Here is a 23,254-nt window from a genome sequence, read left to right on the forward strand (position 1 = left end):
GGGCTTAGCTGCAGTCCAGCACTCGCCTAAGTTCTCTCACCTAGAGACTTAGCTGCAGTCCGGCACTCGCCTAAGTTTGAAAAAATCCTACCGAGTGGAGAGCGATCCTCCCACTCAGGGGCTTAGCTGCAGTCCAGCACTCTCCTAAGTTCTCTCACCTAGAGACTTAGCTGCAGTCTGGCACTCGCCTAAGTTTGAAAAAATCCTACCGAGTGGAGAGCAAACCTCCCACTCGGGGGCTTAGCTGCAGCCCAGTGCTCGCCTAAGTGTTTAAAAATCCTACCGAGTGGAGAGGAAACATCTCGCTCGGAGGCTTAGCTACAGCCTAGTGCTCGCCTAAGTACAAGACTCGACCCAATCCGCAAGTCGACCGCTACCTTCTCCCTCGGAGCTGCGTCGCAAATACAAGATTGTTCCGAGTGAAGATCAAGTTCCACTCGACGAATCAAACCGTGAAGATATCCAACGAGAAATCAAGTTCAGAAAAAGCCCAGAAGGCCCCAGACCTCAAAGTACTCGAGCCCTCGGCTCAGCGGAGTTTAAACGGTTACAAATCCACTCGGCATCCCGAGGCAAATTCAAAGTTTTTCACTCCTCGGGAGGAGGACTGGAAGGGGCGACGAACTCATCCAAGTCGATCCCGTAGGCAATGCGGGTGGGAGCAGCGATGAAGGTCTCCATGAAGTCTTGAAAGTTGTGCTTCCTGGTATTGGCAACTTGGATGGCCACCAGCTTTTCTTCTCGCGCCTCCTTGCAATGGACGTGGACCAGAGACAGAGCGACATCAGCACCACATCTAGCAGAAGATTTCTTCCATTCCGCCACTCGACCTGGGACTTTGTTAAGTCGAGCCATCAGAGACTCGAGGTCGTTCCGAAGCGTCGTCCCAGGCCAGAGTGATGTGTCGATCCGCGACATTGCGACTTTCAGCCGAGCCAGATAATCAACGACGCTGGCAACACGAGACTCCGGTCGAAGCACGTTCATGGCAGCCTCGTCCTTCACAAGAGAGTTAACAGGGTCCAAGCTTGGCTCCACTCGACTGGTCTCCTCTTCAAAGTTCTGACAGAATTCTGCAAACACGATTCAAGAGTAAGACAGTGGCCCTACGCAGGCTCGGCAAACTGCAAGACAGTCGGGGCAGAGTAATTACCTTCGAGCATGATGAACAACTTCTTGGCAAGTCCACCGACATAAGCTTCCAGATCTTTTACCTTCCCCACCAGCTCACCCGCCTTGTCGTGCAGAGCCATCTTCTCCTTCTTCAGTCGACTGGCATCTCGATTAGCTGTCTCGAGAGCGGTTTTCAGTCTGGAGTTCTCCTGTTCAAGAGCTCCGACCGAAGCCAATTTCTCCTCTGCAAGCTTTGTTTTGCTTGAGGCCTCCTTCTGTGCCTCTGCAAGGTCTTGGTCCTTCTTCTTCAGAGCTTCCTCCAGTTTATCTGTGGCGCGTCGAGTGGAACCAACATCAAGAATGGAGAAGAAAGAAAAGCCACCCGTTAAGAATAGAGAACCTCACCAGCCATACCTTTCGCTTCTTCTTGCGCCTTCCTCAAATTCTCCTGAGCAAGATTCAAGTTAAGGTTGAGCTGGATCTGCTGATTCTCCAACTCAGTATAGCGAGCTACAAGTTCGCAAGATTTCTGTAAAAAGGAAAATCAGTTGACAGACGTCCAAGATAAGTTGCTTCCGAGTAACTAAGAGACAATGGTGACGTTTCTAAGACCACAGCCGAATCAAAAACATTCGACAGTAGTCTCGGGGACTACACCCAGTGGGTGCACTCAGCGTGCCCCCACTGGTTCGACCAAAAAAAAGTCGATTGCCCGCACTCGACCGGATACAATTCCACTCGACCTGGCCCGACCAAACCGAGTGAAGAAATACAGCTACAGCAACACAATGTAAAGACTACAGTCGACTGCCAGCAGTCCACCGTAGTCTCGGGGACTACACCCAGTGGGTGCACTTAGTGTGCCCCCACTCGTCCAAAAGGTTGGCAGACACACCCAGTGGGTGTACAGATACAGATACAAAAGATCTTCGGAAAAGAGACTCTTCAAACAGCATATCATAACAGACCAAGTGTCGAGTCGACTGACCTGGACGTTGCTCTGAAGAGCCGAACTCGCGTCATAGGCTGCTAGGCTGGCCTCCCGAGCCATCTTCACTTGCTCCATCATGATCCCCGCCAGGCGTATAGCCTCCTTTGCAGCAGCCGCTTGGTCCTCAGGGACGGGGTACGCAGCAAAAAGCGAAGGTGGATCCGCAGTCGACGCCGAGGGCCGCGCACTTGCCAGAGGAACGGCGAAGGTCACAGAAGCCCGAGTGGTGTCACCACCATCCCGAGCCACAGCCTCGGACGCCGGAGCGGATTGGGGGGTCTTGTCAGCCGACGCCCTCTTGTGCCTCCTCACTCTCAACGGACCGTCGTCGTCGTCATCCGGGAGGTCGATAACATGAGGAGGAGCTACAAGGAAAACATTCAATCGACCAGAGTAGCAATAAAAGTTCAGTCGACTCAAAGGCAGGACGTCAGCAATCGTACCAGGGTTGGAGGTAACAACGTCCTCCATCTCTTGGTCGTCGTTCCTGGCGGAGACCTTAGAAGTAGCACCGCTGCAAATCTCGAAAGTCAATCAGTTGGTTCAGTGAATCGACCAGGGATCCGTCCACGGTCGACAAAGGAAAGCAAGTCTTATTATTACCCAGAAATGGTAGGAACAGCTATCTTCATCTTGGGCAGAGCCTTGGGCGGCTTGGATGGCGTCGCTCGTGGATGCTTGGGAGCCTTCCCAGTCGGCGGAGGAGAATAGGTCCGAGGGCGTTTCGACGATTGCCCAACAGGAGCGGTCGCCTTGCCATGTTCCCGCGCTGGATCGTGGGTGAGCTTGGATCGCCCCTCCGGGCGAGGGGGTTCAACCTCCTCCTCCTCCCCTTCGCTGGAGAAGATGTCGTCGCCTCCCTCTCCCTCACCGTCGGACTCCCACTCGCCTTGGTTGTCCCCGCTCTCGCCTCCGCTCGCCTCCCCTTCCTCAGTCGACCCCTGTGCCCCGTTGGGCGTCGAGTACATCTCGGTGGTCGCCTGGAAAACAACAGGCAAGACGAAAGTCAATCGACTTATTCAAAGAAGACCAATGCAGAAGACAAGATATCAGTCGGGAGCACAAAGACATACCTGGTCCACCTCATATGAGTTGTCGAGTGGGGTTACCCTCCTGGCTCCTTGGGGGTTGTCTTTGTTCCCCGTGATGCTCGACAGCCACCCCTCCACCATCTCGTCGGTGACCTCCTCCGGGTGGACCCGAGTGGTGTCGTCAAGACCCGAATACAGCCACATCGGATGGTCGCGGGCCTGGAGTGGTTGGATGCGCCTTTGAAGAAAGACCTCCAGCAGGTCCATACCAGTCACGCCCTCGCGGACAAGCTCAACCACTCGACCTGCCAGCACCTTGACTTTGGCCTTTTCCTCCGGCGCGATTTTCAGAGAGGCAGGCTTCTCGGCTCGGTCGAGGGAAAAAGGAGGAAGACCAGTCGACTGTCCGGGGGTCGCCTCGTCCTTGCAGTAGAACCAGGTCGACTGCCAGCCACAGACCGACTCCGGGAAGGTGATAGATGGAAAACAACTCTTCCCCCTCGTCTGGATCGCCAGGCCCCCGCACAGCTGGATCACCTGCGTCCTCTCGTCACTCGACTTAGCCCTCTTGACTGATTGAGAACGGCAGGTAAAGATGTGTTTGAAGAGTCCCCAATGGGGTCGACAACCCAAGAAAGCCTCACACATGGAGATGAAAGCAGCAAGGTAGACAATGGAGTTGGGAGTGAAGTGGTGGAGCTGCGCTCCAAAGAAATTCAGGAAACTCTGAAAGAAAGGATGGGGCGGCAGAGAAAACCCTCGGTCGATGTGGGTGGCTAGGAGAACACACTCACCGTCGCGGGGTTGAGGTTCGATCTCTCCCCCTGGAAGACGCGCAGCTTCATGGGGAATGACTCCCCCCTCGACCATGTCGTCGAGATCCTCTTGCCGGAGCACCGATGGCATCCAGACGCCCTGGATCCAACCTTTGGGCAGAGCGGTCCTGGAGGAGGATCCGCCCCGAGCAGACCTCTTCCCTTTCCCCGCCGCCGCCGCCTTCTTCGCGCGCTCCAGAGCGGAGGTCTTGCTCTTCGTCATCGTCGCCGGCAAAGTCTCGCACAGGCCTGCTGCGCTGGGGCGAGAATGGAGGTGGCGGAAGGACTTGCGAAGGGGGAGAGGCGGAAGAAAGGAGGAGAAGAGAGCGCACTGCTTGAAAACCCCGAATCAGCGATTTATAAGGAACCGCTTCCAAGTGGCTGACTGGTAGGCCCAGGCCATCCAGTCAAATCCCGCAGCAGACGCGCACGCAGTACGTGGCGAAAAAGGCGACGCGGGAATCGAGGGGCTTCCACTTTATCGCTTCCGATTACTGCGGCCGCTCCCGTCCCACGCGCTTCCCAAAATCCGAATCCCGCGACATCCGCGGGCCACAGGACACCTTGTCAAAACAGAAGACCCCGATCGCGCCGACGCTCGGTATGTCACAAACAAAGAAATTCACTCGACGAAAGGCCTGGAATGGATCAAGGCGACTGAAAAAGGTTGGCAACGTCATCCGTGACGATTGACCCAAAACGAGGCGCTCACATAGCCCGAAGAACCAGTCGGAAAGATCCCCAACTCTTTCCCCACTCTAACCTCGATCCATTTGGGGGCTAATGATGAAGACATGTACCTAGGGTAGGGACACGGACCTGACCAAAGAGTCCTACCCTAGGACACCCCTAGAAGAAGTCACCTTTCAATCGACTTGAAGGTATCCCACTCGACGGGTTCAAGACACTCGACCAAGAAGCTATCACCCGACCATGAAGCCAACCACTCGACTGCTAGGAGACCTAAAGTCACTCCACAGGCAAACAGTCGGCTGTTAAGTAGTCTTTATGATCATTATAGCACTTTATTAGGGGCGTTACCAGTAACACCCAACCTTAAATGTACCTTAAACCCTGCATTACTGAGGGCGGGAGGGGTCCGGCGAACTCTATATAAGCCACCCCCCTCCTCAGTGTGAAGGGTTCGCACCCCTGTAATCCATACACGCATAATCCAGTCGACCGCCTCCGGGCTCCGAGACGTAGGGCTATTACTTCCTCTGAGAAGGGCCTGAACTCGTAAACCTCGCGTGTAACAACTTCCCAATAGCTAAGATCTAGCCTCTCCATATTCACCCCCCTACATCACTGTCAGAGTTAGAACCACGACAGGGCGCGCCCCTCACCCTCGTGGGTGCCTCGAGACTCTTCTGGCCCATCTCCGGTACTCCATGGGCTTCTTTTGGTCCAAAAATTATCTCCATGAATTTTCAGGTCAATTGGACTCTCTTTGGTTTTCCTTTTCTGCAAGACTCAAAAATAAGGAAAAAGTAGAAGCTAGCACTGGGCTCTAGGTTAATAGGTTAGTCCCAAAAATCATATAAAATAGCATATAAATGCATATAAAACATCCAATGTTGATAATATAATATCATGGAACAATCAAAAATTATAGATACATTGGAGACGTATCAATGAACGGGATCACATCATTAGAGAATGATGTGATGGACAAGACCCATCCGTTAGCTTAGCACTATGATCGTTTAGTTTATTGCTATTGCTTTCTTCATGACTTATACATGTTCCTATGACTATGAGATTATGCAACTCCTGATTACCAGAGGAACACTTAATGTGTTATCAAACGTCACAACGTAACTGGGTGATTATAAAGATGCTATACAGGTGTCTCCGATGGTGTTTGTTGAGTTGGCATAGATCGAGATCAGGATTTGTCACTCTGATTGTCGGAGAGGTATCCCTGGGCCCTCTCGGTAATGCACATCACTATAAGCCTTGCAAGCAATGTGACTAATGAGTTAGTTACGGGATGATGCATTATGGAACAAGTAAAGAGACTTGTCGGTAACGAGATTGAACTAGGTATGATGTACGGACGATCGAATCTCGGGCAAGTAACATACCGATGACAAAGGGAACAACGTATATTGTTATTCGGTTTGACCGATAAAGATCTTCGTAGAATATGTAGGAGCCAATATGAACATCCAGGTTCCGCTATTGGTTATTGACCGGAGATGAGTCCCGATCATGTCTACATAGTTCTCGAACCCATAGGGTCCGCACGCTTAACGTTCGATGACCATCGGTAATATGAGTTTATGTGTTTTGATGTACCAAAGGTAGTTCGGAGTCCCGGATGTGATCACGGACATGACGAGGAGTCTTGAAATGGTTGAGACATAAAGAATGATATATTGGATGATGTTATTCGGACACCGGATGAGTTCCGGGGGTCACCGGATAAATATCAGAGTGCTGGAAGGGTTATCGGAACCATCAGAGAAGTAATGGGCCTTATTGGGCCTAGGGGGGACAGCGAGGGACTGCCAAGGGCTGGCCGCGTGCCCCCCATGGGCCTAGTCCGAATTGGACTAGGGGGAGGGCGGCGCCGCCTCCTTCCTTCTTCTCCTAGTAGGACTAGGAAAGGGGGGGAGTCCTACTCCTACTAGGAGGAGGATTCCTCCCCCTTGGCGCGCCTATGAGGGCCGGCCGGCCTCCCCCTCCCTCCTTTATATACGTGGGGAGGGGGGCACCCTAGAACACAAGTTGACAGTTGTCTAAGTCGTGTGTGGTGCCCCCTCCACAGATTTCCACCTCGGTCATATCGTTGTAGAGCTTAGGCGAAGCCCTGTGTCGGTAACTTCATCAACACCGTCAGCACACCGTCGTGCTGACGAAACTCTCCCTCGGCCTCAGCTGGATCAAGAGTACGAGGGACGTCACCGAGCTGAACTTGTGCTGATCGCGGAGGTGCCGTGCGTTTGGTACTTGATCGGTTGGATCACGAAGACGTTCGACTACATCAACCGCGTTACTTAACGCTTCTGATTTCGGTCTACGAGGGTACATGGACACTCTCTCCCTGCTTGTTGCTATGCATCACCTAGATGGATCTTGCGTGTGCGTAGGAATTTTTTTGAAATTACTGCGTTCCCCAACATTCTCCACCTACTCAAACACACACACTTGCATTAAAATTTCCACCACACTTCATTAATGGTGCCTTCAACTTAGGTACGGTCGCCCCCGCTCCCGCACCTTTGATGAGGTAAAATAGATAAAAACTTCTCGTTAATTTATGTGCATATATATGATGCATGCGCATATGGGTGGATATGTGATGGATGTGTGTGTCATTAGTTGCTAGCTATAGAAATTGCATTGGTCGCGAATTATTGTCTCATGCGATGTTTCATTTTGCATGCAATGTCTAGAGACTTGCCAATGTTTTGGCGAAACGTTGGTTCATTTTCATTTCATCAAAATTTTGGCACTCAATATGTCCCTTTTTTAGCAAAGGTCATGCCGATGTTTATGCCATCATTGGTAATATATGTAATTATTTTTGTACTTTTACCTTTGCAGCGCTGCTTGATCTATCGAAAGATTCAATATGGATCAAAATGTGAAGGGCTTTCTCAATTTTGCGGTGGAAAATATGATACAAAAGGGTGAAGTGTAGATATTATGTCCATGTTCGACATGCAAAATGAAGTTTTGCACAACCCGTTCGAAGGCAGCATGATGGCACACTTGCTCCGTCACGATTTTGTTGCAGATTATACACGATGGACAAAGCATGGTGAGGAGAATGTTAGCGATGAAGAAGGAGGAAACAATGATGCGGAAAACTCTGTCGATGAAGTAGAGCTACCAAAAGGACGAAACTATGAACATGCCCATGGAGGAGAAAATGATGAAATGCCACCCCGAACATGAAGAGGATCATGAGACTGTTACGCAGGATATGTCGTTGACTACAATGCTACAAGATCCTCATGTTAAATATCTGCTTCGGAAGTAGATGACAACCAAGAGAGCTACTATTAAAGAGGCTCTAAAGTTGGCGCAAATGGAATTATACATGAAAACTCCACTGTATGAAGGTTGCGATCCCGAGCACACCCGCCTGCACGTCACACTCAAACTTCAGGACATCAATGCAAGATTCAAGAACACACATGCAAGTCTGGATGCTACATTGGAATATTTATAAAGTTTTGCCCAAGGGGAATTTGTTGCCTCGTAGTGTCGATGAGGAAGAGAAGATCGTGTGCCTGCGTAATTTGCTGCACGTAAGATATCACATATGCGTAAACGATTGCATCTTATATTGGAATGAGTATGAGAACAAAATAGAGTGTCCAACTTGCAACGAACCCTGATACAAGCCCAGAGAGAAGGAACCTAAAGGTTGTATGGTACCTTCCATTCATTCCTCGCTTGTAGCGTTATTTCGCTGACCCAAAGGAAACAAAGAACATGAGTTGGCACAAGACTAGAATGTCTAAAAGTGTTGGCATTCTGAGATATATTGCAGATAGTTGTCAGTGGAAAGCACTGGATAGTTTAGAACCAGAATTCACAGCAGAACCAAGAAACCCCTAGGTTGGGTGTCAGTAGTGATGGACTAAATCCATTTGGCAAACAGAGTAGCACACATAGTACATGGCCCATATTTGTATGGATATACAACCTCCCTCCCTGGCTTTGTATGAAACAAAAGTACATACACATGGTTATGCTAATTCAAGGGTCAGTCCAACCTGGCAATGATATCAACACATATCTTGAGCTGTTGAAGGAGGAGTTAGAAATATTATGGAAGCCCGAAGGGGTCAAACCTGGGATGCTAGCACAGGAAATTATTTACACATGAGAGCAGCATTGGTCATGACCATTCATGACTATGGGTTACAGATATATCTTCGGTCGGGCATGCCATGGACACTGCGGTTGTGTTAAATGTATGGATGGAACATCTTTTCGGCAGCTATCGAAAAAGGGCAGTAGCAAAACAGTTTTCATGGGCCATAGAAGGTGGCTTGACAAAGAGGACGAGTGGAGAACTCGTGTAGATCTGTTTGACAACACTAATGAGACCCGAGGGTATATCTGGCCATGGGCCGGGCCGGGCCAGGCTTGGGCTGGGCCTAAAAAAGCCCATGGCAAAAAACTGAGGCCCAGGCCCTCCCAGGCCCTACCATCGGGCCTACTTTTCAAGCCCAAGCCCGGCCATCTGGTAAAAAGCCCTTAGGGCTTAGGGCCGTGGGCCGGGCCTCTTCCTTAAAATGCCAATATGCCAAGTCCAAGCCCATCCAGCCTCTGCTGGTGGGCTCAAAACTCAGGCCCAAGCCCGGCCCACGGAAAAGCCCATCGGGCCTAGGCCCTGGATTTTAGGGCTGGGCCTGGGTGGGCCGACAGGGCCGGGCCTGAGATGGCCAGGACTACCCGAGGGCCACCACATAAGAGGTCTGGAGAAGAAATGATGAAAATGTTAATGAATTGGGAAGATTTCCCTAAGCCAGGAAAGAAAAGAAGAAGTCCTCTGAGAAAATACCGCTAAAAGTATGGAAAAGGAAGTCTGTTTTCTAGGGCTTGCAGTATTGGGAACTACTCAGTACGCCCCATTCTCTTGATATGATGTATATCACAAAAAATGTGTGCAAGAGTTTGCTTGGCACACTGTTTGAATATTCCGCCTTCTTTCTCTTTTGAGTTTTTCTGGCGGACCTGCCGTAGGCTAAACTTTTTGAGTTTTTATTAGTAACAAGTAAATATTTTGTTTGGAGGGGTCACAAAGCCAAAAAATAAGTGATTTTAGCCTTTATAAAAGTAGCCCTTGACTTTGACTTGAAGAATTGAATCCGCCTTCTTCTTCTTATTCTTCTTAAAGTCTCCCAGGCGTGGTATCATCGGATCCACAAGGTCAATTTGTATCCATTTGTAGTCTGGCACCAATAGTCAAACTAGGAGCTCAACGGCCACCTGTTACTATGAACTTGTTTTCCCCTCATTCTTTGAGAATTAGAAGGATCCTTTTCGAGTTTCCATTTCTTCATTTGGAATCTAGGCTCTTCTATCTTTGACTTATTTTTTTGGGACTAATCATTTTCATTTACCATCTCATGGAAAACTCTTTTCGTTCCGCTTCCGGGGAATCCAGTTACAGGAGAACTAGGAATGGGGAGCTCTCCCCTTTTTCAGAAAAGAGTACAGATGGTCCGAGGGCAAGACAAGTCTTGAAAGATATCAATATTAGGGAAGAGCGTCAACCCTCATCCATTAAAACCAAGAAGGCAAGGGTCAAAGGCAACAAGTCAGCCAAGGGCAAAACTGTGTCCAAAACCAAAGATGATTATTGCCCCCCCCCCCCAGCTTGCTTCACTCTCGACGAGGATGAACTTTATCAAGTTTTCAAATGCCTCGACGGCATGAAAGTTCCTTCCGGCTACTCAGGACTCATATGCAGGTATCTTGACTCGAAAAAGGAAGGTTTAGCAACATGAAGTCACATGACTGTCATGTGATGATGAACAATTACTTCCTGTAGCTCTCAGACTTATTGACTTTACACATGTATAATATACATGTATATGATCATGTAAAATTCTTTTCCGAATTTTCTGAAACTTTAGATATGATTTTTAATAAACTATATAAAATGAGGTGCCCCAAAAATCCACAACATGGTTGAACTTTCCAACATCCAAGCACCTTCTTACTACCGCCGGCCCATGCATAATAGGTGTCGGCTGAGGGCCCAAGACAAGATTGATTCGGCGGAGAGTGCCGTAGGCCACCGGTCGTACTCGTCGACCAACCAGATCTTGTCGAAAGAACAAATATTATAGGCTATAATTTATTTTCTTTCAACACAGCACCAGTGGTCTAGTGGTAGAATAGTACCCTGCCACGGTACAGACCCGGGTTCGATTCCCGGCTGGTGCAATTCTTCTTTTGTTTTATCCTTCTTTTTTGGCTGATAATTTGCTACTTTACAGTTTCCCCTTTTAGCTGTTACACAGTGCTGTTTAAGCAAAATTGTGTGCTCTTTCTTCAGCAATAACTATTTCTTTTTTGGGCAAAATAGAGGCCTCCCTCTCCGATTTCATATATAGAAATCACATGGTCTGATCTTCAGCCGGAGCTATTAATCCCCTCTCACCCTTCGAAACGAGATGCTCGTAGCCTCGTCCACAAAATCTTCTCTTTCACTGATGCACAAATGCCGCAGAATTCGACGATAGACGCCTCAGAAACATGGAAATGCACAGTAAACTTTGCTAGCTCAAAGGGCAGTCTCATTTATTCCAGAAAAATACAAAGGAGAACACTGAGGGAACAGTTACTGCTTGTACTACACTACAGCAACAATGCCAGCCGAGCTGGCCTTCTGAACGTATCTATCTACAGCCTGATCAAATATCATAGGCCTCACAGGACTTACAGCAGTACATAAACAGGAGCTTTACCGCTATATATGGCTTACAATTGATTGTGTTACATTTCAGTTCCACATGATTGTCGTCGGGTGTGATAACTTCTACACTCTATACTGAATGAGCTGATATGCTTTATAAAGTTCCTCCAGGAGGATAAGGCGGGCGTTAACCATCTTCATTTCTGAAAAAAAAAATCACACGTATGCGTGTTTAGACGTAGTACCAATAATAAGACTAAAGAACACCTTACTTTCAATCGGCAACTCTTATGCATATTTTCATTTTGAAGGACAAAGTCCCTGTTGCCAGATCATCTGTAATACTAGGTGGGAGGCCATGTAAAGGTATCTGACAGGCAAATTTAAGTAATTAAGTTTACTGCATCTCTAGACAATGTATGCAACTGGCTATATTTTTAAGTGACCACAGTATTTTGAATGTTGAGAAGTACAAAACATATATTCAGGAATTTCGGTTACTGAGTTAGCTATGACATACCCATCCATTGTTGTTGTCCAAATGAAGGAAACCGCCATGGCCTCGAGCATTCTTAAACTTGTAGACAGGTCCAGAAGCTGATAATAGAAGTCGAGTAAAACAGTAAGTACAGGCCAGAGAGCAGAGTAAATAATCTGATTTTATTGATTTATTACTCTGAAGATCCATAGCATAGCTTGCGAAGAACAGAACAAATAGATTTTGAACAAACATGAATAGAGCTGTATTTTGCTTTGAGATGTCAGCACATAAGCATTGGAATGCCAGCTTAATAATACATAGTAGCAATAGACAACTGACAGGTAACAGCATATTTTTCACAATATGGACTGAAACATCTGTGCCATTACATGAAAACAAGCTGAAATTATAACTGTAGTATACATGAATAAAGTAACACATTTACAAAAGGAAATTGCATATGTACATGATTTTTTCTAAGAATACCTTCATAGCCACCGTACACTGGATCTTCAGACAATAAAAGAGGTGTGTCCAGGTCAATAAAACTGCAACCACAAAGGAAGAAGAACCATTTAAGCACCTGGTCTGACAGCCATCATTTCTAGTTTGAACTCCATGCCATCATTTCAATTTTGAACTAAAATCACGACACTTATTATGGAACTGAGGGAGTAATACTTTTTGCAGGGAATTTTCACAATTAACCAACCTGAAACAACCAAGCCCAGCGGCCAGATGACCAGCAAAGCCCATGGCAATCCTAGTCTCGACCATACCACCGATCATAAGTGCAATACCAGCTTTTCTTGCAGCATCAATTACTTCGAGGGCTCCAAGAACCCCCAACTTTGCCAGTTTGATGTTAATAACATGAGCAAGATTTCCATGTATAATTTTCTGAGCATCATGTAAACCACGACAGCTTTCATCAGCAGCAACAGCAACTCTGTATTTCTCCATAGCAGCAATGCTAACATCACGGAGACCTTCCCAGTCATCTCTATGAACTGGTTGCTCAAAGAGTACAGGAGTCACTCCCATTTCTGAAACCAATGAAATAAATAAGTTATAGTACTAAAAACACCATACAACATCACACTGACTGAGATATTAAAGAGTGAAAAGATTGAACATAGTGAGAGTACAAACCGTTCAGTCTGTCAAGAACTTCAATTGCTTGGTTTGCTGTGTACCCTTCATTTGCATCCAAGATAAATGAGCAGTCCGGATGGACTAGCCGTATAGCCTTCAGAACTTCTATGTCCGAGTTCAAGTTTTTCCCTACTTTGAGCTTCAGAGTTTGAAACCCTTGTCCTCGATATTTTGCAGCCAATTGAGCAGCTTCATTTGGGGTCACAATTGGAATCTAAATTCAGAAATAGAGGAATTCAGCAATTTTGATTAAGCAAACGTAAGCATGCTCAACCCACTGCAGAGGATACTTCGATAACCATACTGTGATGTCTGTTGTCACGGTGTTTGATGCTCCCCCAAATAATCTCCACAAGGGTATGCGGATGCTGTTAGCTACCGCGTCAATCACTGCCATCTCCACTCCTGCTCTGGCCTTTGTTGGAGAAAAGAACAAGCAAATACACATCAGAGGAAGATTCTCTTGTCCAAACAATTTTGGTATCTTTATTGAAAAAAAAAACACTTTTGGTATCAGTGGGAGAAATACTGAGAACCAGATAATATATCTGACTAATTTCCAAGAGAAGAAATTAAAGCAGTTGTATCTGGGCTAAAAGGATCAGAATCTAAGAACTGAGAACCAACTTTCCCTTGAAGGTAGGACTTGTCTGATTTTGGATGTATTTCTTTGTTACTCCTTGCTTTTGTTGAGAGTCCCTTAATTACTACTCCCTGCGTAGTGATCTAAACGCTCTTATATTTGTTTACAGAGGGACTATTTATTTAGGGTAAAATTTCTCTATGCAGTTATCATTCATTTTGGGCATGAGCCAGTGGTCAACATCCTCAATCGCTCCAGAGCCATAAAAGGCGATCTCCATCTACATCAAGGCCTAGGATCCAAAAACCAATTCCCCATCCTTCCATCAACATCCTCTAAAAGAACTAACTTCTAAACTCTGAAGTCTGTCTTGTGGAGCAGAATTCCTCAAACTGTCAAATTCCAAAATTGTACCGAAAACTGAACCAAAATTGCTTGCCAAGAGTATGAAGACAAACAGGTGTGGTGGATGTCTCACCGATGCGAAGGCGTGTCCGGGGAGCGCATCGGCGACGTCCTGGAGCACGGCGCCGAGGGGCGCGCTCCGTGCGGCCACGAGCGCGGCGCAGGCGCGTCCAACGGCGGCGAGCGCGGCGGGCTGGTCCTCGGCGGTGACGGAGGGGAGCACGGGGGCCTCGCCCCAGCCGACGGCGCCGCTGGAGAGCTCGACCCGCACGGCGACGTTGGAGACGGCGTCGAGGCGCGAGGAGGCGATGGTGAAGGGCGCGGCGAGCGGCACGTTGAGCGGGCGGGCCTCGGCCGCCGCCACGTCCACCGAGAAGGTCTCCTTGAGCGCGTCGAAGCCGAACGCCTCCATTGGCTGCTGCTGCTGCTGCTGCGGGGTCGGTGGGGACGGCGACGGCGACGGCGAGATGCCGCGGAGGCGGGTGGCTCTCTGGCGGCCGGCGCCGGCGTGGGTGGCTCGAGGGGTGGGGTTGAGGAGGGGCCTCGGGCTGGGAGGCTTCTGGGCGAAGCAGAGAGGGGATGAGGAGGATGTGGTGGAGGCGTCCATGGCCGGCAGCGCTGGGAAGCGGTGGCTCGGACGACGTTGACGAGCGATCGAGATTCGCGGGAGGCCGGCCGAGGAGGAGCTGCCGGCCGCTTTCTATATAGGCTTACAGAGTGGTTGGCGCAGTGACCACTGACAACGTGGGGCCGCGTCGTCAGTGGCACGCCGGTGCCGTCGCGGGCATCCCCACTGCTCCTCCGTGACGGAGAGGAGAAGCTGGAGGTGGCGGAGCAGTGCACGGGAGCGGGCCCACGCGTCAGCCGATCCGGCTGTGCGTCGAGTGCCAGCTGGGCACGGAACTGCCGGGTGTCGCGACGCTCGGGGCGTGGCTGCATGCGGCGGTGGGGCCCACACGCAGCGGGGCAGGGAGGCTGTTGATGCCGTCGAGGAGCGGCGGAGCGCTCGGTGGCGTGGGGGGCGGGAACGCCGGGCGGTCGCCGCGGCGGTGGCCACCACGTGGGGAAAAGAAGTCCGTCCGTCTGGGGGACCGACGGCGGATCCGGGCCCACCTGTCGGTGAGCACCGGGGCCCGCTGACCGTGACGGTGCATGCGCGTTCGGCGGACTGTTTGTTTCGTCGCGAGGATCGTCCTCGTGATGAGCACATTGAGCACATGGCATGGGCCCTCGTTCTACTGGCACTCGTACGTGATGAAGACCGCTGGGCTCTTCGGTGCCAAGCCCGTACCCATTGTCTCAAAAAAAAAGTAATTACTTTTTTTGTTCATAGTTAATGATTGATTCTCGCCATCATTTGGAGCACCGCGATCTGCCCTTTGCGGCCTCCAAGGAGGCACCACTTTTGTATGGATCTACTTGTTGATGATAAGCTTGCACTATAGTAATACTATGAGGGTGTTTGGATTCAAGGGACTATTTTTAGTCTGGCTAAAAATAGTGTTTTTAGAGGCTAAAGTTCGAAGCACCCCTGACTAAAGAGAGGCTAGGACTAGTCTTGAGGCTAAAAACTTTTAGTCATAGGAAACTTATTAAAATATGTATTAGCCCTCTCTCTCCTCATTTAATTCCTCTATTTTAACACATGCGAGTTCTGGATTGGATGGTTTGGAGGATAATAAATGCTCAATAATTTGATTTTAGTCTTTTTAGTATTTGGATCCAAGCATAGGTGAGGCTAACAAGTTTTAGTCCCGCTATTTTTAGTCATGGGACTAAAACGTATCCAAGCACCCTCTAAATGTACGAAAACAACATCCAACATATAGTCCATAGGTAGTACATATGTAGGATTAGGGATATAGACAGAAAAGCATCACTAATTTCCTCCGCCTCTGGGTCGCAGCACGTGCTTGCAGCAACTAAAATCAATACAGAGAGTAGGTTTATGTTAGCCTCGTGCACATGCAATAGGCACAGCATTATATTCCGTGAACAATGAACTGTCGACAGGCGGCCTAAACTAGTGCCTTCACCAAGAAAGATACATGGGGAAATTTGAAGTGGTTCTCACTGGAAGCATGTGATTCTCGCTCCATGTTATAGTGCCTTGAAGTGGATTTTGAATAATGAAGAAAGCTTTATGTCTTCCTCATGGTGGTTGCATATTTTCAAAAGCAAGACTCACTGCATCTTGCTCGGCAAGGTCGCGTGACCTTTTTTTTTTTTTTGAATTTCCACCGGGGGAGGAGGGGGAGCCCCTCCACCACCTGAATTATATTCATTTGCCTATAAGGCTTTGCAGCGCGACCTTGAAAAAGTTCACCATTTATCTCTTCAAATTTAGAAACGGTTGGAGATAACACGTTCAATGCGCCATATATTATTTTCTTTCATAAAAGCGAAGATTTGGTGATCTTATGGTCACTACTTTTGGACAGGCGGTACACGTATTAGAGGAACATACTTACATTGTTGATTGTTTATGGCGATGTATCAAATGGTTCTCCCTCATTCTTGGCAATTACTTATGTTACAAATTACAAAGATGAAATTCACATCGGATGACCATCCACACAACTAGTTTAGCTCAACTAAGGAAACTGAAGAAAAAAAGAGAGGTGACATTCCTCTTGCTCTATAAGATTTCACATATTCATCATTTTGTTTGTAGCACAAATAAATAAATAAATAAATGAATAAGGCAACGCCACCTCTCTTTTGGTTCAAGCAAGACTGGCTGCATCTTGCTATGAGCTTAAAAGTAGTAGCAAGGGCAGTTTAAGTGTCCACGGCGATCTTCTTCTCCATCTCCTCGATGCGATCACATAAGAGCTCATGATGAATTAGTGAATCGTACTCCCTCCGTCCGGAAAAACTTGTCCCTCAAATGGATGTATCTAGCACCAAGTTAGTGCTAGATACATTCATTTGAGAAACAAGTTTGGGACAAAAAATTTCGGACGGAAGGAGTAGCATATATCTCAAGCTGGCGGACTCGATCGTCGATGGCATGAGGATAGGGATGAGGAGTGTTGTTGGATCTTGCAAGAAATTTCTTTCGTCTCGGGGGCTGCATGGCGATGCGGGCGCCAATGATGAACTTATTGTGTCACTTGGAGTTCTCCTATTGGATGTCCTTCAACAAACCATGGATAGTGCAATAGTCCATGACGCAACCATCCATGGTCGTTGAATTGCTCTTGACAGAAGAAACGCGATCACCGGTACTAATGGTTTTTACTGATCCGATACCCGGCTTTTTGGTTGCTTCCTCTTCCTCTTTATCCTCCGGCTTTTTCCATTAAACGAATATCGTCTGGAAATCTGAATTAAATCCATAAAAATGTGGGTATCACTGTCAAGTTTAAGACTTAAACCTTATGGATGTATGTTCAATGGGTAGATCCGGCAAGCAACAAAAGATTTAGAACGCAGCACGTGGCTTGCAAAGACTAAAATATAGATGTAGGTTTTCGTCGTGGAGCAAGTGAAGTGAGCAAGACCATCGTCCTTTGTCCTTGCCACTGGGCGAACACACAAACACATTTAGCACACGTCCTAGCCTTAGCTGCCGCTGGGCCCTAGCTTGTAAGACCGGCTGTTCAGTGTTAAGTCCGTGCGTACCGTTCAGACCACTTGTTAATCAGTCGGCATTGTCACCTGAGTCGATGACCCACAATCAAAGTAGCTAGCACTACTACTAGTAGTAACTTGCTTTTTCATCTGTCAAAGTAATTAATTTGTTTGTTTATGTCGTTGCCGCCGGACAGGCTTAGTTAATACTAATTGATTGTGGTCATCAAGGGGAGCACAGCGATCTGCCCCTTGCAGCCTCCAAGGAGGCGCCACTTTTGTGTGGATCCAGACATCAAGTTGTTGATGATAAGCTCGCACTATATGAGTACTATGTGCACGAAAACTACATTCAACATATAATCCATAGGTAGTGTACCTATTGTAGGATCAGGGGTTTAGACAGAAAAGCATCGCTATTTTTCTCCGCCTCTGCGCCGCAGCACGTGCTTGCAACAACTAAAATCAATATAGATGTAGGTTTAGGTTAGCCTCGTGAACATGGAATAGGCACATCATTATTTTCCGTGAACTGTCTGCAAGTGGCCTAACTAGTGTCTTTACCTTGATAAAAACAGCGCTTATATTTAGACCCATCTGAATATCTGATCATGATACAACCTTTGATCGGAGGGTTGTGGATTGTGCGAGTGGCCAGAGGTAGATAGTATATGCGGAAATTTGAAGTGGTTCGCAGTCGAAGCATGTGATTCTAACTCAGCTCCATGTTATAGTGCCTTGAAGTTGATTTGCATAATTAAGAAAGCTTTATGTCTTCCTCATGGTGGTTGCATCTTTTCAAAAGTAAGACTCGCTGCATTTTGCTCGGCATGGTCGTGTGCGCCCTTCAAAAGGTCACCATTTATCTCCTGAAGCTCTTGGAGATAATGCGTTAAACGTGCCATATATTATTTTCTTTCATAAAAGCAAAGATTTTGTGATCTTTTGGTCACTACTTCTGGACAGGCGGTATACACATTAGAGGAAACATACATACATTTGTAAATTGTTTATGGCGATTTATCGAATGGTTCTCCCTCATTCTTGGCAATTACTTATGTTACAAATTAGAAAGATGAAATTCACTTCGGATGACCATCCACACAATTACTTTAGCTCAACTAAGGGAACAAAAGAAAAAAAGAGAGGTGGCATTCCTCTTGCTCTATAAGATTTCACATGTTCATCATTTCGTTTGTAGCACAAATCAATAAAAAAGGCAATGTCACTACTCTTTTGGTTCAAGCAAGACTCGCTGCATCTTGCCATGAGCTTAAGGCTAGCTTCAAGGGCCGTTTAAGTGTCCTCAACGATCTTCCTCTCCATATCCTTGATGCGGTCACATCAAAGCTCACGATGAATTAGTGAATCGTTGGCATATATTTCAAGTTGGCGGACTCAATCATCGATTGCACGAGGATGAGGTGTAGTTGGAGTCTGCAAGAAATTTCTTTCGTCTCGGGGGCTGCACGGTGATGCGGGCGCCAATGATGCGCTTACCGTGTCACTTGGAGTTCTCTTGTTGGTGTCCTTCAACGAACCATGGATAGTGCAATCGTCCATGATGCAACCATCCACGGCTGTCAAGTACCGTGGATGGTTGCATCATGCTTGCTTGCTTGCTCTTTCTCTTTCTCATTTGGCATATATCTCAAGTGGGAAGAGCAAGCAAGAAGACGATATTCCCGGCTTCTTGCTTGCTTGCTCTTCCTCTTTCTCCTTTGGCTCTTCCCACTAAACGAATATCGTCTGAAAATATGAAAGAAATCTAGAAAAAATGCGAGTATCAGTGTTAAGTTTAAAACTTAAACCCTGATGAGCTGGTTCCACCACAAGGAACCTAACTGTGTGCCTGAAAACTACATCCACGTATGTTCAACGGGTAGGTCCGGCATGCAACAAAAGATTTAGAACGTAGCACGTGCCTTGCAAAGACTAAAATGTAGATATAGGTTTTCGTCGTGGAGCAAGTGAGGTGAGCGAGACGATCGTCCTCTATGTCCTTGCAACTGGGCTAACACAGAAACACATTTAGCACATGTCCTTGCCTAGCTTAACTGCCGCTGGGCCCTAGCTTGTAACATGTGTGCGTGACTGAGACCAGAGCATCTCCAGCCGCGTCCCCAGCAGGCCCCCGAGACCGTTTTTAGCGCCGGCGCCGGAAAATCGGCCCAGTCGTGTCCCCACGAGTCTGTTTTTCGCCGGATTGGGCCAAAATTGGCGCCGGCGCACCCAACCCGAACCCGGCGCGCTGAGGGGCGCCCGGGGGCGCCAGCGCGAACGTTTTGGCGCAAAAGAGTAGTGGGACCGGCGCGTCAGCGAGACGAAGGCTGGTCGTCCTCATCGTCTCGGTTTTCCCGCGGGGAATCAATGCCAAGGCTGCCGCCGGTCAGCTTGCCATTGATTCACGGGCGGCGAAGTGCGGCGACGCCGCCCCACCTTCCACCACGCGTTCGCATCACCGGGAGGATGACGGGATGGTCATCCTCATCTTCCTCCTCCTCCTCTCACTCCACTACCGGAAAACGGTCCTACCCCGACGGCCAAACCTATGCCTACGGCTGCAGTCGGCCTAGTTTGAGATATGCCGACAGCCCAGTCCTGGCCGTCGGCCTACCCTGGCCGTCGGGTTACACGGAGCTATGCCGACGGCAGCCATCGGCACAGAACGGCTGTCGCCGTAGATTCAGACATGCCGACAGCAGCTGTCGGCATAAACCAGCCGTCGGCATACCCGTGGGCCCGGCGACCCGGCCCGTGACTGGCGGCTAACGCCGTCAACCCTATGCCGACGATCGGGACGGGCGGCCGTTGGCATATCTCCGCATGCCACGTCACCGATCCGCGGCGTAGGTATGCCGACGGCAGCCGTCGGCATAGGTGCCACATCACCGATCCGCGGCACGGCGCCTCCCAAAACCCTGGCATTTCTATGCTATATATTTTTTTACATGCGTTTTTTTCATATGTTTTTATGCTTTTTTTACATATGTTTTTATGCTTTTTAATATGTTTTTATGCCTTTTATGTATTATATGAATATATATGTAGTTTGTTATTTTTTCCATAGATTATGAATATATATATAGTTTGTATTTTTTTTCGAGCACATTAATACTGTGTTGTCATGTTCTTTTGAATATATAGGTCCTTATATTTTATTAAAATCAAAAACAGTTATGCGACAGAAGTTTAGTGGCGGTTGCAAACGCCCGGCACCCGTCTCCGGAGTGTGACCCCCTGACGTCCGCGGTGTGCCCCCCTCACGGACGGCACCGCCGCCAGCATCTGGAGGGCGGAAAGAGCCGCATCGGGTCTATACGGAGGGGACGTTGCTCCCAAGTGTTTCTATGGGATGACCTACCACAACCGGGTGGTGTTGTGGCATGTTAGAAGAGGCGGCACACATCTCTGGGGCGTGGCCCCCCTAACAGACGGCGCCGCCGCCGGCACCTGGAGGGGAAAAACGGACGCATCGGGTCTACACGGAGGGGATGTAGCTGTCGGTTTGGCCCGGATGTTGCTCCCAGGTGTCCCTCTGAGCTGACCTGACACAACCGGGTGGAGAGGTCCACTGTTCAAAGCCTGTCCGTGGAAAGTCAAAGGGCTAGATCTCGTGGTCAACCGCTCCAGGGTTAGGCGGGACGGTGGCCCTGGGGGGGGGGGGTAGCAATGCCACCGGAGCGTCGCACCGGCCCCTCATACATGCGGGGTGGTGTGGTGGCATGTCCGAAGAGGCGGCACGTGTCTCCGGGGTTTGGCCCCCCTCACGGACGGCGCCACCGCCGACACCTGGAGGGAGGAAACGGACGCGTCGGGTCTACACGGAGGGGATCTTGCTGTGGGTCTGGCCCGGATGTTGCTCCAAAGTGTTCCTATGGGCTGACCTAACACAACCGGGTGGAGAGGTCCACTCGGCAAATCCCGTCCGTGCAAAGTCAAAGGGCTAGATCCCGTGGTCAAACGCTATAGGGTTAGGCGGGAACGGGGCCCGGGGGGGGGGGGGTAGCAATGCCACCGGAGCGTTGCACCGGGCCCTCATACATGCGGGGTGGTGTGGTGGCATGTCCGAAGAGGCGACACGCGTCTCCGGGGTGTGGCCCCCCTCACGGACGGCGATGACACGGTAGTAGACGTTCTGCGGTAACGATGCGGCGTGAATATTATTAAATACTCGGAGCGCGATAAAATCATGATTTTTTACACGACGTGGGCACATGTGCTATAGGACCGATGGCAATTTTTCATAATTTTTCATGATGAAGAAGTATCTGAACACTTCCCTCTACGTGGATTGCTCTTCGCGCGTCTACGACTGTGGCCGGCGGCCTCCGGGGGCTAGCATGCCGTCCAATCTTGCGTAGGCGGCCTCTCACAAGTCTGGAAGTATTGTGGCGGTTGCAAATGCCTGACACGCATCTCCGGGGTGTGGCCCCCCTAACGGACAACGCCGCCGCCGGCTCCTGGAGGGGGAAAACGGACGCATCGGGTCTACACGGAGGGGATGTAGCAGTCGGTTTGGCTTGGATGTTGCTCCCAGGTGTCCCTCTGAGCTGACCTGACACAACCGGGTGGAGAGGTCCACTGTTCAAAGCTCGTCCATGGAAAGTCAAAGGGCTAGATCTCGTGGTCAACCGCTCCAGGGTTAGGCGGGACGGGGGCCCTGGGGGGGGGGGTAGCAATGCCACCGGAGCGTTGCACCAGCCCCGCATACACGCGGGGTGGTGTGGTGACATGTCCGAAGAGGCGGCACGCGTCTCCGGGGTTTGGCCCCCCTCACGGATGACGCCACCGCCGACACCTGGAGGAGGGAAACGGACGCGTCGGGTCTACACGGAGGGGGGATCTTGCTGTGGGTCTGGCCCGGATGTTGCTCCAAAGTGTTCCTATGGGCTTACCTAACACAACCGGGTGGAGAGGTCCACTGGTCAAATCCCGTCCGTGCAAAGTCAAAGGGCTAGATCCCATGGTCAAACGCTATAGGGTTAGGCGGGACGGGGGCCCTGGGGGGGGGGTAGCAATTCCACCAGAGTGTCGCACCGGGCCCTCATACATGCGGGGTGGTGTGGTGGCATGTCCGAAGAGGCGGCACACGTCTCCGGGGTGTAGCCCTCCCTCACGGACGGCGATGACACGGTAGTAGACGTTGTGCGGTAACGATGCGGCGTGAATATTATTAAATACTCGGAGCGCGATAAAATCATGAGTTTTTCACACGACGTGGGCACATGTGCTATCGGACCGATGGTAATTTTTCATAATTTTCCGTGATGGAGAAGTATCTGCACTTCCCTCTATGCGGATTGCTCTTCGCGCGTCTACGACTGTGGCCGGCGGCCTCCGGGGGCTAGCATGCCGCCAAATCTTGCGTAGGCGGCCTCTCAAAAGTCTGGAAGTGTTGTGGTGGTTGCAAAATCCTGACACGTGTCTCCGGGGTGTGCCCCCCCTCATGGACGGCGCCGCCGCCTGCACCTGGAGGAGGGAAACGGACGCGTCGGGTCTACACGGAGGGGATGTAGCTGTGGGTCTGGCCCGGATGTTGCTCCCAGGTGTTCCTATGGGCTGACCTGATACAACTGGGTGGAGAGGTCCATTGGTCAAAGCCCGTTTGTGGAAAGTCAAAGGGCTAGATCTCTTGGTCAACCGCTCCAGGGTTAGGCGGGACGGGGGCCCTGGGGGGGGGGGGTAGCAATGCCACTGGAGCGTCGCACCGG

At 49.5% G+C, this 23,254-nt stretch overlaps 1 protein-coding gene and 1 non-coding gene across 2 annotated transcripts; one reads left to right on the plus strand and one right to left on the minus strand.

Annotated features, from left to right (window-relative positions):
- Positions 1-10,797: 10,797 nt before the first annotated feature.
- Positions 10,798-10,868, plus strand: TRNAG-GCC (transfer RNA glycine (anticodon GCC)). The gene has a single exon. It is a non-coding gene; the product is annotated as a tRNA-Gly (tRNA).
- A 331-nt stretch (positions 10,869-11,199) lies between these two features.
- LOC123059997 (L-Ala-D/L-amino acid epimerase) lies at positions 11,200-14,768 on the minus strand. Its single transcript, XM_044482555.1, has 7 exons — positions 14,038-14,768; positions 13,281-13,391; positions 12,974-13,190; positions 12,534-12,867; positions 12,308-12,369; positions 11,861-11,937; positions 11,200-11,543 (listed from the first exon to the last, which is right to left on the minus strand). The coding sequence occupies exons 1-7, from the start codon at positions 14,569-14,571 to the stop codon at positions 11,538-11,540; spliced, it is 1,341 nt and encodes a 446-aa protein (XP_044338490.1). The 5' UTR covers positions 14,572-14,768; the 3' UTR covers positions 11,200-11,537.
- Between the last annotated feature and the right edge of the window lie 8,486 nt (positions 14,769-23,254).

The sequence above is a fragment of the Triticum aestivum genome, chromosome 3A, assembly GCF_018294505.1.
Source record: "Triticum aestivum cultivar Chinese Spring chromosome 3A, IWGSC CS RefSeq v2.1, whole genome shotgun sequence".
Classification (NCBI taxonomy): domain Eukaryota; kingdom Viridiplantae; phylum Streptophyta; class Magnoliopsida; order Poales; family Poaceae; genus Triticum; species Triticum aestivum.